Source organism: Oncorhynchus gorbuscha, linkage group LG08, assembly GCF_021184085.1.
Source record: "Oncorhynchus gorbuscha isolate QuinsamMale2020 ecotype Even-year linkage group LG08, OgorEven_v1.0, whole genome shotgun sequence".
NCBI classification, from domain to species: domain Eukaryota; kingdom Metazoa; phylum Chordata; class Actinopteri; order Salmoniformes; family Salmonidae; genus Oncorhynchus; species Oncorhynchus gorbuscha.
The window spans coordinates 32,797,333-32,816,272 of record NC_060180.1 but is presented as its reverse complement, the minus strand read 5'-3'; the positions used below and the strand labels follow the sequence as shown (position 1 = coordinate 32,816,272).

General features: G+C 41.1%; 1 protein-coding gene across 1 annotated transcript in view; it reads right to left on the bottom strand.

Annotated features, from left to right (window-relative positions):
• The window catches only part of LOC124041504 (cadherin-23-like), a 640,482-nt gene that overhangs the window by 229,413 nt on the left and 392,129 nt on the right, over nt 1-18,940 (bottom strand). Inside the window, 2 exon segments of the mRNA XM_046359178.1 lie at nt 12,733-12,891; nt 14,214-14,363. Of these exon segments, the coding sequence (XP_046215134.1) occupies nt 12,733-12,891; nt 14,214-14,363 (309 nt within the window).

Genomic DNA, 18,940 nt, shown 5'->3' with positions numbered 1-18,940 from the left:
AGCATACCTTTCCTTAGCTATGCATAGTCACTTCGCCCCCACCTACATGTACAGATTACCTCAACTAGGCTGTACCCCTGCACACCGATTCAGTACCTGTGCCCCCTGTATATAGCCTCCTTATTGTTATTCTTATTGTGTTACTTTTTATTTGAGCTTTATATTTGAGCTTTCTTGGTGAAGATGTTATTCTTCTTGAACTGGTTAAGGGCTTGTAAGTCAGCATCTCACGGTAATGTCTACACTTGTTGTATTTGGCGCATGTGGTAACTAAAGTTTGATTTGATTTTTGATCATTTTTTATCCAAATTGTCAGACACCGGTGGCTTGTCATTGTTGATAGACAACAACAATTTTCTCACTTTACGGAATTCAAAATTACAATGCTTGCCTTTCATAATTTGGTCAGATATACTTGGATGTGTAGTGTAAGCATTTGTTGCTGGCATGTCATGCGTATGTTTGCAAATCTTGAAAATGAAAAAAACATTCAAGTAGTTGGTAATATCAATGGGTTTTGTGATGAATGAGCTATCCTTTTTTAACCTTTATTTAACTAGGCAAGTGAGTTAAAGAACAAATTCTTATTTTAAAGGACTGCCTAGGAACAGTGGGTTAACTGCCTTATTCAGGGGCAGAACAACAGATCTGTACCTTGTCAGCTCTGGGATTCGATCTTGCAACCTTTACACATAATACGTACATCATTTATATTTGTTTCATAGTGCAGTTTCTTGACTGAGCAAGGACGTCTGCGATCTTGTCATCCCATACATAGTTGACTCTACAAAGATACTGAACAATCTTCTTTGGCTTCAGAGCTAATGTGGCTATAAATCCCATAGTGCCATTGATGGAGTTTGCCATAGACAGTATTGCTCTTCTGGTGGTTGCTGCTTCATAACAGTCTTGAAGAAAGTGTCAATTTCGACATTCCACTGAACTCTGAGAGCTCATTCCACTTAGATGTCTTCTCGGTCAATATCGAACTCATTCACTTCCTTGGCCTTCTCTTCGTCAGGAATTGAAGCCAGATCGGAATTACTGTTGCTCATCCCCTTTGTGAGTTTGAATAAACCGGTAGCACACACAGTTCTTAGTTTCCTAAGTCAGGGAAATGGCTTGCATCTCATTGGTTACAGACCTAAGACAGTCATCCACATAAACGTACTTACGGATAGTATTCAGGACGTCCTCACTGAAATCACCCTCATTGTCATCAGCAGTTTCTTTGAGGGTGCATTTCGCACAGCTGGGTGAGGAGACTGCACCAAATAGATGGGCTACCATCCTGAACTCTACCAATGGTTGCCCGATGTCACTGTCAAGCCACCACAAGAAGTGCAGGAAGTCAACATCGTGTTCTGGAACCTTGACTTGGTAGAACATACATTCGATATCCGCCATTAATGCCACTGTTTTGTGATGGAATCTCAGTTTGACCCTCAGCAAAGTACTCGTAAGGTCGGGAACTATGCAGTATCTCAATGTTGAGTGAAGAGCCTTGGAAACATAATCGTGGTGGGTTACCACACTCTTCCCTCATTCCTGTGCAGCTGATCATGTGGCACACTCTTCCACTCTTTCACTCACACTCTTGCCACTCTGGCAAGTCAACCAGCTCTTTGATTTCTTTGTTCGAGATGGTCACATGCAGTGGACTTGTCTCGAAGCTTAAATGGCAGATTGGAGATTACTGATATCATATTTTAGGGGTTGTCTAACTCTTACATGTACTGGATAGCTTGCATAGTGTTGCAGGAACAATGAGCAGGTCTGCATTGCTGTCCCATCTTCAGGTTTGATAACAGCCCAACCTAGGGCCTTCATCCTAGGGCCTTCTTCATCACCAAAATGTTACTTCAGCAGCCGCTTTGTGTCATTGTATCTTCTTCTTGGGTCCATATGCTGGCAGCTACATACCAGGTCTCTTGGTTGGCCAGTGGTGAATTGCTCCAGATAACATAGACTCAATCCCATGTTTGACAGCAGTGATGAATAACTGGTACTGCAATGGAATTGCTCCAAACACAGGGATATCTCTGGCAGGTAGTAAAGACATTTTTTTTTTTTTACAATGATAGCCTACCTCGGCCAAACCCTCCCCTAATCTGAATGATGCTGTGCCAATTGCGCGGCGCCCGATGGGGTTCCCGATCATGGCCGATTGTGATACAGCCTGGGATCAAACCAGGGTCTGTTGTGACGCATCTAGCCCTCTCGTGTGAGTGAGCACTGAGATGCAGTGCCTTTCATTTTGCATTTAATTTAGCCTCAGAACACTGATCAATACATTCTGAATGGTATTGCCATTTTCAATCAACATTGTGGTCCAATGCTGCTCCCAGCTGAATTTCACCTCTTGCAGGAACATTGCTGTGATGAGATGTAGTAGGGTTAGGGTTACAGTTAAGTTTGCAGCATGATGTTAGATCGAGGAGCAGAGGGACATGGATTTTAGAGAGGGAAATCTGTCTTATTGAAGCAGCCCAGAACTACAAGGAATGACCTGGTCAATGACCTGAAGAGAGCTGGGACCACAGTCTCAAAGAAAACCATTAGTAACACACTACGCAGTCATGGATTAAAATTCTGCAGCGCACACAAGGTCCCCCTGCTCATGCCAGCGCATGTCCAGGCCCGTCTGAAGTTTGCCAATGACCATCTGGATGGTTCAGAGGAGGAATGGGAGAAAGTCATGTGGTCTGATGAGACAAAAATAGAGATTTTTGGTCTAAACTCCACTCGCCGTGTTTAGAGGAAGAAGAAGGATGAGTACAACCCCAAGAACACCATCCCAACCATGAAGCATGGAGGTGGAAACATCATTCTTTGCAGATGCTTTTCTGCAAAGGGGACAGGACGACTGCAACATATTGAGGGGAGGATGGATGGGGCCATGTATCGCGAGATCTTGGCCAACAACCTCCTTCCCTCAGTAAGAGCATTGAAGATGGGTCGTGGCTGGGTCTTCCAGCATGACAATGACCTGAAACACACAGCCAAGGCAACTAAGGAGTGGCTCCGTAAGAAGCATCTCAGGGTTCTGGAGTGGCCTAGCCAGTCTCCAGACCTGAACCCAATAGAACATCTTTGGAGGGAGCTGAAAGTCCGTATTGCCTAGCGACTGCCCCGAAACATGAAGGATCTGGAGAAGGTCTGTATGGAGGAGTGGGCCAAAATCCCTGCTGCAGTGTGTGCAAACCTGGTCAAGAACTACAGGAAACATATGATCTCTGTAATTGCAAACAAAGGTTTCTGTACCAAATATTAAGTTCTGCTTTTTTGATGTATCAAATACTTGTCATGCAATAAAATGCAAATTAATTACTTAAAAATCATACAATGTGATTTTCTGGATTTTTGTTTTAGATTCCGTCTCTCACAGTTGAAGTGTATCTATGATAAAAATTACAGACCTCTACATACTTTGTAAGTAGGAATACCTGCAAAATTGGCAGTGTATCACATACTTGTTCTCCCTACTGTATATTGTATTTCAGCTCTCAGTATGATCAACCAATCTGTCTTGTTGGATGTGGAACTCATCCAAAAAATGTACAATTCCTGAGCATCAACCATTGAACAATGAAAACATAGTTACACATTTTTATATCAATGCTCTCTTATTAAATCTATATGAAATAGGCAGAATAGCTAGGTAGCTAACTCACTACACACATTATAACAGTGAATTAATAACTTACAGTTGTGAGGAAATTAAAACAAAACAGTGGCTACCTCCTGTGAATATAATGTGCAATGACTTGCAGCAGAACAGCTGCTTCATGCAAACTCATAATAATTTAGCTAGCTACCTTTTGTTTGAATCATTTAGCATTGTGTATGCAGCACTAGGTAGGTAGCTGATTGGGTAGCAACATCATTTCAAATGAAGTGTGACTTGCTCAGCTAGCAAGCTAGCTAATGTATGTTGGACAAATTTAAGCCAGCATTTGTGCACATTCTCAAACTTCAGAAATACTGTTAACTGAATCCCACAACTCCTTAGATAGATTTGAAATTGTGCAACTAAGACTTCATCACCAAAAAATATCAACATTATTTACATATGTATTGTTTTAGCTTAGATTAATGCAACATGTTTTGAGCATGAAATGGAGTTTATTAAGTAATGTCACAATACATTGAAGCCTGACCACTTTCAAGCTAAATCAAATCAAATTAAATTCTATTGGTCACATACACGTGTTTAGCAGATGTTATTGTGGGTGTAGCGAAATGCTTGCTATCCCATTACTTTTAGCAAGATATGAGACAGATCAGTGCAGGAGGAATCGGCTCGCTATCTGACGTAAGACAATGAGAGGATCTAAGTGAGGGAAATCTGTCTTAGTGAGGGAAATCTTTCTTAGTGAAGGAAATTTGTCTCCGTGAGGCTAATCTGTCTTAAAACAAGATATGCCTGGCATCATTGTGCCAATGATATTGTGAAACTGGCTTCTGTGCTGGAAGATGGCATCTTAAGAGAGGGATGCAGAGTCAGTAAGGTGGCCATGCCTGAAGAGGTGAAGCAACCAGTTAAACTGTCAAAGGATCAACATGTATCAAAACCCATCCTACAGCATATTCACAAGCAGCTGTGACATGCTGGAAGGAACCACATGCTATCTACAATTCTAAATGTGTATTGGATCATGAGTGCCAACTCTGGCTGCAGAAGAAAACCTCTGTCACCGTCACCAAGTGAAGGTTGGAAAACTGAAGTTGGCAAATTAGCCACAAGAAAGGACTGTTCCTGAGCTGCCTCCTTTAACAAATGTGGGGTTTGACTGTTTTGGGCCAGTTGAAGTCAAGGGAGGGCACACGCAGTATGGTCAAGAGAAATAGTGTTATTTTCACTTGCATGGAAAGCAGAGCAATGCACCTGGAAGTAGCTTATTCATTGGTCACTGATGCCTGTATTACTGTTGTGCAAAGATGAATGTGTCGACGAGGTCAAGTGTCTCAAAAAAGGTCAGATAATGGCACGAATTTCATTGGAGCTGAACGAGAGCTCAGAGAAGTATTGGACACTCTGGACCACAGCATGATACAGAGTGCTTCACATCTCCTTCTGGTTCGCATCATGGTGTGGGAGCATCCGATTTGTCTAGTGAGAAAAGTGCTCTAATCTATTCTACAACAACCAACTGTGGATGATGAGGTCTTCCATACCATTTTGTGTGTAGTGAAGGCAATTTTGAATGACTTCACGGCTCTCCTGTGAAGTAGTGACCTGCGACATATGCCTAGTTTCCTGATCATGGTATTGTTTAAGGCAATTACACTCCCGACCACTAGGAGCAGACACATGGTGGTGGTAAACACATCAGGTGTTATATAAAGACACAGGTGTTTGAATATATGGTGGGAGAGCTCACGATTCTTACTGCAATCAAACCATCACAAACAAATCCCCCAAAACGCCAAACAAGATACAAAGGATTACTACAGTCAACTTTACGGATCAACATTCATTCATTCAAGGTGATCACTATTTTTAAGTTTGAGGTGCGTAAAGAACAAGCCTATTCGCTACCATTCTCTTACCTGGTGACATTCATTGGCTACTTAGAATTCCAAAGCAAATTGTCAGATGTATATTATGCAGATACATATCATGGAACCTTTGTTTGGTTGTAGTAATATAATAATAATAATATATGCCATTTAGCAGACGCTTTTATCCAAAGCGACTTACAGTCATGTGTGCATACATTCTACGTATGGGTGGTCCCGGGGATCGAACCCACTACCCTGGCGTTACAAGCGCCATGCTCTACCAACTGAGCTACAGAAGGAGCTCAGTGTGTAATAGTCTGTTTTTCTCTTTATTGTGTCCCTGCCATTGGAAACTGTCAAATGCATGGTGTTCATGACACAAACATTCTTTCTTGCCTTGCATTGGTAAAGTGTGAGTGTTGTGTTGTAATTCTTCAGGACTATTGTGGAGTGCAGCTGCTGTGCAGGTGCCTTGTTTTGCGCAGAGGGAGGGAGCTCCCCTCTCTCTTTGACGACCATGTTGTTTTCTTTGACCAGGTTGTTTTCTTCCCCTCGCTCATCAACTCGCCCATTCTTACACTTTCTCCCCCATCACACTTTACTACATTTATTTAAGCTTATGTTATATGTATCACATTAGTTTCAATATAGTTTAGGTTAGTTTTGAGGCCATTATCAAGGTAATTATCAACTGTGCATGGCACCTTTAACTGTAGGGAGAAAGAGGGGGAAAACCATTCAGAAAATTACATGCACTCCTAAAAAACGGGTTATAACTCCAGTTATTTTCATGATATTAAGATTCTAACAATGACAGTGTGTTATCTAGGAAAGGTCAACGATGAGGGGGATTTGTTTTGTGACATTATGACGCTCTTCTATCTTTCTAGTGTTAAAGAATCAGGGCCCGTATTCACAAAGCGTATCCGAATAGGTGTGCTGATCCTAGATTAGCTATGGAGCGATGTCTACACAAAAGGATGAAAAATTATAATATCACAAACTCTCTGACGAAGGGCTGTGAGTGTCACGCCCTGATCTGTTTCACCTGTCCTTGTGATTGTCCTCACCCCCTCCAGGTGTCACTTATTTTCCCCGGTGTATTTATCCCTGTGTTTCCTGTCTCTCTGTGCCAGTGTGTCTTGTCAAGTCAACCAGTGTGTTTTTCCTGTGCTCCTGCTTTTTCTTATCTTATTCTCTTTTGCTAGTCCTCACAATTTTTACCCTTGCCTGCCCTGACCTCGAGTCTGCCTGCAACTCTGTACCTCCTGGACTCTGACCCGGTTTTGATTTTTTTTGCCTGTCCACGATCATTCTCTTGCCTACCCTTGGATTATAATAAATATCAGGGACTCGAACCATCTGCCTCCAGTGTCTGCATCTGGGTCTCGCATTGTACCCTTATAGTGAGGACAATAAATATGCTTAAATAAAAATGTGGTAAGCGATACTGGCAAGTGCAGTGCGCAAGTTATTTTATTTTAAGTCATGTCAGATCTTATATTTCCCAATCACATACAACAAGACTTCAAATGTGAGAGTGATTATCCTACTTCTAAAGAAGGAAGGGTAAAAGACTGAAGGAATCTCCATTCCATAGGAGCATCAGAAATGTAATTGAAATGCTTTGTTGAGCTTAATATTTATGATTCAACTGATTATGGTTTATATACATACAAGCCTTATTCAATGATTAGTCAATGTCCCGGAAAGTGCAGCCGACTGAAAATACAATTGGAGGCTACAAAAATGCACACGCACGCACAAACTCTCTCTCTCTGACACGCACTCACACACAAACATAAGCACACACACAAGCACACAAACAGAGAGCAGCCCAGACCACAGACTGTTTCATATTTATCAGCTGCAGTGTTACTTATCATTATAAATATTTATTTGGATTTACTCTCTGTCCAGGTCTCTCTCTCCATCACACTCTTTCTCACCCTGGAGAGTTTAGACTCCGGCATCTCCTCATATCAGTAAAATTGCTCTTTGTTTTCTCCCCTCCTTGGGTTTGAGTGTGTTTGTATTCTTTCATTTCTTATTCATAGCCTCCAATTGTATTTTCAGTCTCTCACTTTCCTTTAGCCGTTGTAACACTAATGGATTTGGGGTTCTGTCAATGTGTGTGAGAAAAAGAGTGTGTGCGGTGGGTGCTTGGTAAATATTTATTCCCAATGGCCATTTTCTTCTCACTCTCATTTGGCACTGTTTGAAACCACTGGGAAAATTACCTTAACATACTTATAATTATTATACTTATGCAAATTTAAATATGCATATCTACTTTGCCCTACCTCCCCATTAAGACGCACCTCACATACTAAACTCTGGAATGCACAACACCCTGGCCATCACAAGCATGGCCATAAAATGTAGGGCAATAATTATGTTAATTGAATGAATTAACACATTTTTATTTTATTTTTTATTTCACCTTTATTTAACCGGGTAGGCTAGTTGAGAACAAGTTCTCATTTGCAACTGCGACCTGGCCAAGATAAAGCATAGCAGTGTGAACAGACAACAACACAGAGTTGACTAACTGACTTACTGACTCATAAAAACAAATCAACGAGCAAACAAAAGGACAAATAAACTAATGAACAAACAAACGGACCAACAGACGGACAGATGGACAGATGGACAGATGGGCTGGCTGGCTGGCTGGCTGGCTGACAGACTAACTAACTAACTAACTAACTAACTAACTAACTAACTAACTAACTAACTAACATAAGCCTTCAAGTACTGTCATACTGACTTACAGCTGACTCACACAGGTCGAGTGCTGGATCAAAACAGAAGAAAATAGTCCGAAACAGAGAAGTACTATCTGAACTAGTCCAATATGAAATAATTATTTTTGTTTTCCATCACAAGCAGTTTTAAACCTTTTACTTTATGTGCCCCAATGAACACGACCCTGAGCTCTCCAGTGAGCTGGAGGAGTTAGAGTGTCTGTCCAGGCGTGTGGTGCTGAAATGGCATTTGCCTGCCATCTGGTGCAGTTCACACCCTGTCTGTGACTTAGTTCACTGAGTTCTTGGTGTGGCAATGACTGCCTAAAAAGTCTGTTCACATTTAACATTGGCACTCTGAAGTGCTAAGAGGATTTATACAGTATGTACTGTCAGTCCCATTTTATCACATTGAATATCCCTTATAGCAACTGTGGCTGATTAATAATAGTTATCTACAATTTCAAAATGTTTTTTAATGATAGAATTTATATACACAACTTTTGGTGTACTGTAAAATTGCTTATCTTTACTCAGAATATTTAGAAGAATAATGTGTCTTCGTATTAATCTAAGGAATTAGTAAAGCATCATTAATACATTTCCGTGCACACACAGGATAGTAAGATGTCATACATTTGTTTGATCAGGGCTGAGCATATCCAACAAATAGCAATATCCCCCCCCATATTAAATAGGCCTCTGTAATCGTTAGTTCATAACTATGAACAGAAACAGAGCGCAGAGCCACATACACATACCAACATGTACATTAACTCATTGAAATGACTTCACTGGCATTTACTCACACATAGCACACAAGTACACGCAAAAGCACAAGAAGGGACACATGCGCTTGCACACAGACAAACACTTTCATGTATATACACATGCACACATTCACTTGCACACAGACACACACACTTGTGAGGTGTGTGTGATGACTGTTTGTCAGGCCCTAGCGTGATAATTCTCTGCTCTGTCCGTGTGCTGACCTTGAGGGATGGTGGTGAGGGATGAGGCAGTGTGACACAGGACTGTGTGTGTGTTTGTGGGTGTGTCAGCCATAAAGCCACTCCGGCCCTAACATGTATTTATGGACAGAGGCTGGAGGAGTGGGGAAACATCTGTTTAGTCAGAGGAGATGGTCGGTCACTCAGTGAGTGTGTTTGTGTGTGTCTGTGTTCACAGAGGACAGCAGCTGTTGACCGCATAGAGTGAAGTACACAACTGTGGTACTAGAATAGTGGAAAGGTCTAGTGGTTGGCTTTCAAATTATGTACCCCCAAATTAGAGTGCACAAGGCACAGGACACACTGATAGACACGCCTACACACACACACCAAGTCATGACATGCAGTATAGTGTGTATACAGAAGTTCTGACACTAGTGAGTGGTAAGTCGCTCTGGATAAGAGCGTTTGCTAAATGACTTAAATGTAAATGTGTCATGATTGATCTGTGAGGATCCTGCAGATGGGGAGAGGTATAGAGGGTTTGATTGGGGGCGGTTATGACAACTCATGCCCATTGTAAATCTTAAGAATCCTTGGTCCTGTTAATGTTTGTGACTGGAATGTCTTTGTATGGGCCTTATGGAGAATCTACCTCAGAACTGTAACATGCAATAAATGGCCTTCGGGACAATATATTTCATCAGCCAAAATGGTGGTAACAATGATCGATGGAATATGAAAATGAATGTTGTTTTTGTTATTTTATTGAAAGATAAATGACGACGGTATAACGAAAACATTAACTTGAAGAGTTTTCATAATATGTACATGATGTTTACATACTGTGCAGAATATCCAGATCAAAGAGAATGTTTTTGTAAAGATGAACTGTGAATTTAGTTGTTACTCTGAAACTAGACCAGAGTAAAATCCTGATACCTTTCCTTCGTAACGAGCTACGCCCCAGGGAACCCAGAGAGCATGCCATCAAGAATTTACATCCAGACTAAGTTGACCGCCTGCTGCAGCCAAGGTCTACGGATAGTTGTGATTCCAAACGCAACACAAGGAAAAGGACAAAGGAACCTCTTAACAATCAAGGCTACAGTAGATTACTGTATCTTAGAAGGTGAAATCAAGAAGAGCCAACTGGTTATTCTCTTTCAGTCATCGGTTACTACACAGCCTTCCTGCCCAAGCTGGGAGCATCGATATGGCTGATTATCCTCCTCAGAATTCCACTCTGACAGAATAAGTGCAAGATAACAGACTACCAAGAGAAAGGACACTGACATTGTGTGGACAATCAGAGACATACATCCGGTGATGAAGGGAACGCGGCCATCTAAGATCGTTGCCTAAATCTCCTAAGCGGAACTCGGTCCATGAAGAGATACCCAACGCAGATTTTCAGCAAGTAAATACATTCATTATAATTCTGACCAATAAGAGTGGCAGTTTGGGTAGGTGTTAAACTAAACTAAAAATAGTTTACAAATGTGCTTTTCTCTTGTGCACTCTCCTCTCTCTAAATCCACATCTTGTGTAACACGTGTCATATTGTGTTGGTCCGCTATGGACCTGTTTTGCCCTTGTATGAAGTTCTAACCAATAACCTATACCTAACCAATAACCTATACTGTTTTGTGTATGTTTAGCTTGTTAGTAAATAAATAATCAACTCAATCGGTGTGGTACGGAATGATTTAGTGAGGCCTGGGTTTGTGTAGATTTACGAATTATGCGACGTTCAGAATAAGACTGAAATGAATTAATTAATTAGCAACTGGAAATTAGTTAATTAGCGACTGCTATGAAATCAATATTCTGATATTCTTTGAGTTAATTTGGGAAACGGTAACTCAAACAAACTTTTCCCATGGTGCCCCAGGTTACTGAGTTAATTATAAACACAGTTAATTATTCAATGAATAGCAGTCGTCACATTAATGATACAATGTCACAACAGTGGTGGTGAGCTTGGAAGTGCTGAAGTGCTGTGTGTGAAATAACAGCAAAAATAATTGGGCTTTACTGGCTAGACACTACAGTACAACAGCCTCAGAAAGAGAGGGACGAGAGAGAAAGAGGGAGAGGAAACAGGAAGGGGAGTAAGAATGGGGAGGATGATAAGAGACTTAGTGAAATAGCAGCTAGAGCAGACAGGACAGAGCGAAAGACATAGAGTAACACTTTATAATAACATTCATGAATGAACCTGTACAAATGCTTGTGAATGTCTTTATGCTTTACAAATAATTATATATTATTTAAATGCTTATGGAATGGATAGCTTAAAAAGCTTAGACATGCTTGTTAATAAATGTTAATACATTTATACAAATAAATGTGTTAATAGTTTATACATGTTTATTGATGCTTATTTATGATAGTTATTATAGAATGTTACCAGACATACTGTACTGAGGTTACATGGAAGCATGAGAGATTAGGAAAGCACTGTGCAGCAGTGTGTCCGGCGTAAGTGTTGTTGTGTGTCCTCGATGTGTGTGTGAGTGTTTGTGTGTGTGTGTGTGTGTGTGTGTGTGTGTGTGTGTGTGTGTGTGTGTGTGTGTGTGTGTGTGTGTGTGTGTGTGTGTGTGTGTGTGTGTGTGTGTGTGTGTGTGTGTGTGTGTGTGTGTGCACGCCTGCACACAGCGAACGTCATCAAGAAGACTTATTGGGTATTAGATTGCCCGGGTGTGTCGCAATTTCAATTTCACGAGCACACAGTCTATAAACAGTATGGATTTCTACCGTATGCTTTTTGAGCTTCTTGTATCTACTGGAGCAGGTTAGAGTCTAAGTGTGTGTGTGTGTAAGTCTGAGAGTACTGTCATCGTAATTAATGGTAATCCAGTTATTGTGGGAACTATGTGCAGATAACCGCTAGTGCTTCCCAAATGGCACTCTATTCCCTATCTCGTGCACTACCTTTGACTAGAGCCCTATGGGCTATGGTCAAACTGCTAGATCAGGTTATATAGATGATAGTGACCTCTGGTCTTAGTATGGATTAAACGTAGAGACTAATAAAGGCAGGGTGGTACTAGGAGACACACACATGCACACATGCCTGCCCACACACACATGCTCACTCCCACACACAGGCAGAGTAACACACACACACACACACCGAGGATGAGTGTCAGTGAGGGTCATTCACCTGGAGGCCATCTCTGATCCTGATCAGAATGTTTTGATTGTATCAACATGTTGAGGATTTGGGTTGGCCACTCTGTCAGATTTACATGGTTTTAGGTAGATACAGTATACCATACAGCAATTGGTATATGCAGCAAATGGGACAGTACAATGCCCTTTGACGTTCTTGAACCGGGGTCTCCCAGCTAACTACTACTCCAACAGGGTAAATCATACTTCGGGGAGATCGTAACGAGCTTACCTAGACAAGGGGTGTTACAGCACAACATACACCATACCACAGCATGCTACAGTGTAATCCAGTGACAAGCTGTGTGTGTGTTACAGTGTGTTATAGCATGTTGCAGTGATAACCTTACCTGGATGCGTAGCATGGAGGTGCCTCTGGGAGTGTTCTCAGGCAGACTGATGTTGTACAGAGGCTTACTGAAGATGGGGCGGTTGTCATTCTCATTGATCAGGTCAATGTAGATACGAGCAAAACCCACATGGTCTGACATGGACTCATTGGCAAATAGCTGAAAGAGAGAGGGGAGAGACTCTAATACAAAAAGTTAAAATGCCCTGTTGCCACCTTCACTTTATAGCGATTGCTGTGAATTTGACAATAACTTACAGGCAGCCAGTGGCAAGTAAGTTACTGTATTTCATATTGAACTACACCTACAATAATCAAAACAAAAGCCTTCAGCTAATTTTGTAGAGTTGTTTGGCACATGTATGTGTGTTAAAACACTTAGGCTCTGGTCATTCTGGGGGTATACAGGAATCAAAACATCTGGACTGCATATGATTGGAAAATATTTGTTAAAAATGCATGTTCTCCGTTCACAAGCTGCACTGTCCATCAGTCTCTTTATTCACAATTTGACAATTCATAGTATTGTCACCCATCAGACGATTACCAATTCCATCTTGCCAAATTCATCTATTATTATACACTACATGACAAAGTCTGGACACCTGCTCGTCTAACATCTCATTCCAAAATCATGGGTACTAATATGGAGTTGGTCCCCCCTTTTCTGTTATAACAGCATCCTCTCTTCTGGGCAGGCCTTCCACTAGATGTTGGAACATTGCTGCAGAAACTTGCTTCTATTCAGCCATGAGCATTAGTGAGGTCTGGCACCAATGTCGGGCGATTAGGCCTGGTACGCAGTGTGCATTCCAATTTATCCCAAAGGTGTTCAATGGGGTTGATGTCAGGGCTCTGTGCAGGCCAGTCAAGTTCTTCCACACCGATCTCGACAAATAACTTCTGCATGGACCACGCTTTAGTACGTGTTTTACCTAATGTGACTATATACTGTTACTGTCTTTATAGCACTACCATGCTTTGGTTCTCAGGATGTGTGGACCTAAACATAAACTTACAGTTGCAGTTCAAATCACTGAAAAAACATACACTTCATATACACTGATTGAAGTGGATTTAACAGGTGACATCAATAAAAGATTATAGCTGTCACCTGGATAGTCTATGTCAAAGAAAGAGCAAGTGTTCCAAATGTTTTGTACATTATTAATTAATTTAAAAGTAAAAAGAATGGATGTACCAATCGCTCCTTAAATCTGGGTCCTAGAAACCTGCCCATAGTGTCTTTGCTCACTGTGCTCCATACGGTAGATGACGTGCTCTTGTTAAAGTACATTTTATTGATAGTGTGTTTGTAACGGAGATAAGAACGTGCCGTAAACAAGTTTTTGTGTGGGTGTGTGTTTGTTTGCATGCGTTTGTGTGTTCATTAGTGTGTATGGGTGTGTGTATGTGTGTGTGTGTGTGTGTGTGTGTGTGTGTGTGTGTGTGTGTGCGTGCGTGCGTGCAGATTGAACTCACAGAGAAGCTGTAGGCGCGAATATTCTCATAGTCCAGAGGCACGGCCACCCTCATCCTGATGTCAGCCCGGCCCTGCACCGCGGTGGGGGAGATGGTGAAGTGATCCGAGTTGTTCCCCGTTAGGAACACCTGAAACATACTATTCACTCCCTAGAGGAGAGGGTGGAGGGATGGAGAGAGGGAGGGATAGGGGTCACAAGGGCGAGAGAGTAAGATATTGGTTAAATATTAAAATGGATGATAATAAAAGCTGCAGTATGAGATGTGGGACTGCATTAAGGACTATGGATTTAAATGAGCTCTTTTGCTACTCCGGCATATTTACATTGAAGTGAAAACTGTTGATTAAAGTGAAAAGGAGACAAAAAGGAGGTATCCTGTCCTGGTGATGACTCATAAAAGTATTAAAATAGTACTATGGCAACAACATATGTAGCAAAAAGTAATTACTATTTGTTAATCAATAAAGATCCAGATACTTAGCAGTATCATACATTCAGCATATGTACTTTTACAGATTCACACACTAGCACTTACTCTTACACACCAGTGTTGTGTTCTAGACCATCTAAAGCAAGACCGATTCAAGACCAAGACAGGACCAAATCGAGTCCGGGGGGGGGGTGAGACCGAGTCAAGAACAAGTTCCAATGACCCTAACCAGTGGTGGAGTGGTGCCTGGAAAAGTGGGTATATTCTAATTTTGCCAAAAGTTTCCAAATGTAACGGCACCCTGTGTAAAAAAAAATCCTGTGTTTTCCTATAGTTTATAATGCATGTATGTGTTTCTGAGAGTCTTAGCTTTCAGGAATGGGTAAATCCACCACACAGTTAATCAGCTTAGGCCCTATTTTTCTCACCCCTGGTGTACACACTGCTAGCATGTACAAGACAAAACCTTCATTACTGGAGTGTGAGAGTCAGAAAATGTCTGACTTTATTTTGACTGAGCATAAACCTCTTCAAAACATTGTGAAATGGGGGAGCTCGATTGATGCCAGGCACACGCATGTATTCACCAATTATTGGCTCCATCCATGCACATTTATCTTCTTATTATCTCTACATTTCATTCCTCTATCCTCTCTCATCCCTCCCTCTATATATATCAGTATGTACACCCACCCCTCTACCTGTAATCTATCTCTTTTCCCTCTTATCTCTGTCTTTGAGATGCAGGGTCAGAGGTTAGATCGCATCTCAGAGTGGCAGCTCTAACTTCCCTGGAAACCACCAGCCACCACCACCACCCTACTCACACACACACACACACAACACAAACCACTGAGAGCATGTGGCATGGTTATGAACTGTGTCTCACCACCCGCAGCCAATTATAAAGACCCCTTTTCTATTTCTGCGGGAATCCATTTGCCAGCGAAATGGCTCATGACGACAGCGGGAGAATGATTGATCCGCAGAGAGAACATTTTTCGGAGTTCAATAAACATTTAACCTGGAGGGTTCTCTTTTTCACGGAAAAAGACAAGAAGAGAGAACAAACAACGGAGGGAAAAAAAAATCTACCCCTGAAAAAATAAACAAGTGAAGATTAGACCCCACTAAATAGACCCAAACATCCGTCTGACAACTGTCGGCAGGCAACGGGTTGCGCCCCATATTGCACCCTATTCAGTACCTAGTGCACTACTTTTGACCAGAGCCCTATTGGAGTTCATAATCTCGTATCCTCATCTGAATCGTCCTCTCTTTATCTCTCCCACATAAAAGTCACTCCACCGTATTGCTTAACATTATGTAAATTGTAATTGGGCGTTTGAGTACAGAATAGAGCAAATCTCCATGCCCACAAAGCTGCCACTGCTACAGCTGCCGTCACTTTTACTAAAGTGATGATTACACCGCCAATGGCAGCTCATTGAAGCCATGCGTTTAAATCAGAATTGTATGTGTGTGTGTGTGTGTGTGAGGTATGTTTGCGGACCGTCTGACTGTGTGTGCGTGCGTGTGTGTGTGTGTGTGTGTGTGTTTGATGAAATCAGAATGACACAATGAGAGGATAAGGTGTGCTGTCGAGGAAATGAGGATGTTTAAGCAGCCATGTTGACAAGCATGACTATCTAAATCGCTCCGGCTACACTTAGGCTGGGATTCACTCAGATCACGCTTGTAGACAATGCAGCTTTTAAAGGCAATGTTGCCATGTTCGCGGAGATCACATTCAAGGTAAAAGCTTCAATGTCAAGCGCACAATAGCGAGGTTTCAGATTTAATCCTGGTATTTTGCTCTTAGTCATGTTGGTTTAGTGTGCGTACACATGATCCAGTGACATAATTTATGTTGTCTTAGTCAGAGATTAAGAGAAAACAAAGGCTGGCGTAAGATGAAGAACATGCAACATGACGCTATTGTGTTATTTACAACTGTTTTATATTTGATCAAATACAAATAAAACTTATCGAACACAAACTCATAAAGCTCACTTTTTACATGTTGACTTTCACCATTTCACACCATTATTGGGTCCTTCAAGATGAGTGTCACATTATTCACAGTATCCCTTAACTCAAAACCCTCCTTTAGCACAACCAAATCTTTTATTTTACCAAGGTATTCACTTTATAGGGAATAGGGGGCCATTTAGGGCTCAGACAGTGGATCGATGGTGGAGGGCATTATGTTTGGCGGTTAAAATGGCCCTGTGTTTTTGTTTTGTTTTTCATCTCGCAAGGACCATTGTGGCTGATGACTGGCTATTTAAAAAAAAATATTCAATATGCAGGGATGTCACCTCAAACTGCCCATAAACGTAATTGCCCATCCATTTGCCTCTCTCTCTCTATCTCTGAAGCTCTCATACCAAGGTCCTGTCAGATGTGGCTGTCACAAAGTTTAGTGACAAGTTTCGAGCGGAAAGTTTTAGATTCAAACGGAGAAGAGTGATGAAGAAAGAGCTCTTTAACTACCACTTGTGTCACGCACTAGTAAAAATGGAACATCTCAGACACTCTCCCTCTCGACGTGTGGGTTAGCAGTCCATCTAGTAATGCATCTGTCAATGTCAACTCTGCCTCGTAATTGTGACCAGTGGGAGAAATATTTATGAATATTTGCATGTCGTTGAAATTGTTCCATTCATTCAATTCCAGCCATTACAATGAGCCAATCTTCAACATTTTGCCTTTTATCAGTCTCGACTGGTTTTTACAATTCAATTGTGTTGAACATATGTATCAGTGCATGCATTTTTATGTGCAGGTGTTTGTACATGCATTCATGTGTATGTGTGCTATTGTGGAGTGAGGTAGTGTCTTTGTTGTTGTGTATGCTGTGTTTGTGTGTGTTAATCTAGGGTTGCAACACCAAATGGCACCCTAGTCCCTACATAGTGAACAACACCGTAATCTCTTTGTTGTTGTTTCAACGCATTATTTCCAGTCAAAAAGTTGTGCAGCATATTTCAAGCTATACAAACTTTAAATGTGAAGTTATACTAACTCACACCAAATTTACAAATTTACAATACAGTTAACTTCACCATTTGTCAGCTTAACTTACACTTCCTAGTTAAATCAATAGCAACATAGTTATGTCAACTTTAAATGTAGAGCTATCCTAATTAACACCAAATTTACTTACGATGTATAATTTAATTAATTTATGTTTAAATAGCGATAACTACACCTCCATTTTAAATGTAATATAACTATCAGGTTAAGTAGATGGTAGTAAATATAGACAAGTGATGGGACGTTTGATACCGGAGAGCCGATGCAGTTTTCAAAGCACAGCTGATCCGACAAAATGTACCAATGCTCATTTCAAGGTTAGATTAACATGTGATCAATGATATCTTCGTTTAATCACATGCTTTTTTGAAACGTGTTTTCACCATTATGCCGGTGCTTTCTTCGATGATGAGTTTCTTTCAGAAACCAATAATAAGTTATATTTTTGGCAGCACATACAGTTGAAGTTGGAAGATTACATACACTTGGGTTGAAGTCATTAAAACACATTTTTCAACCACTCAACAAATTTCTTGTAAACAAACTATAGTTTTGGCAAGTCAGTTAGGCCATCGACTTTGTGCATGACACAAGTAATTTTTCCAACAATTGTTTACAGACAGATTATTTAATTTATAATTCACTTTATCACAATTCCAGTGGGTCAGAAGTTTACATATAATAAGATGACTGTGCCTTTAAACAGACAGAAGATTATGTCATGGTTTTAGAAGCTTCTGATAGGCTAATTGGCATCATTTGAGTGAATTGGAGGCATACCTGTGGATGTATTTCAAGGCCTACCTTCAAACTCAGTGCCTCTTTGCTTGACATCATGGGAAAATCAAAAGAAATCAGCCAAGACCTCAGAAATAAATTGTAGACATGTCTGGTTCATACTCGGGAGCAATTTCCAAATGCCTGAAGGTACCACGTTCATCTGTACAAAAAATAGTACGCAAGTATAAACCACATGAGACCACGCAGCTGTCATACCGCTCAGAAAGGAGACGCGTTCTGTCTCCTAGAGATGAACGTACTTTGGTGCGAAAAGTGCAAAATAAATTCACAGAACAACAGCAAAGGACCTTGTGAAGATGCTGAAGGAAACAGGTACAAAAGTATCTATATCCACAGTCAAACGAGTCCTATATCAAGATAACGTGAAAGAAGCCACAGCTCTAAAACCGCCATAAAAATGCCAGACTACGGTTTGCAACTACACATGGGGACAAAGATCATACTTTTTTGAGAAA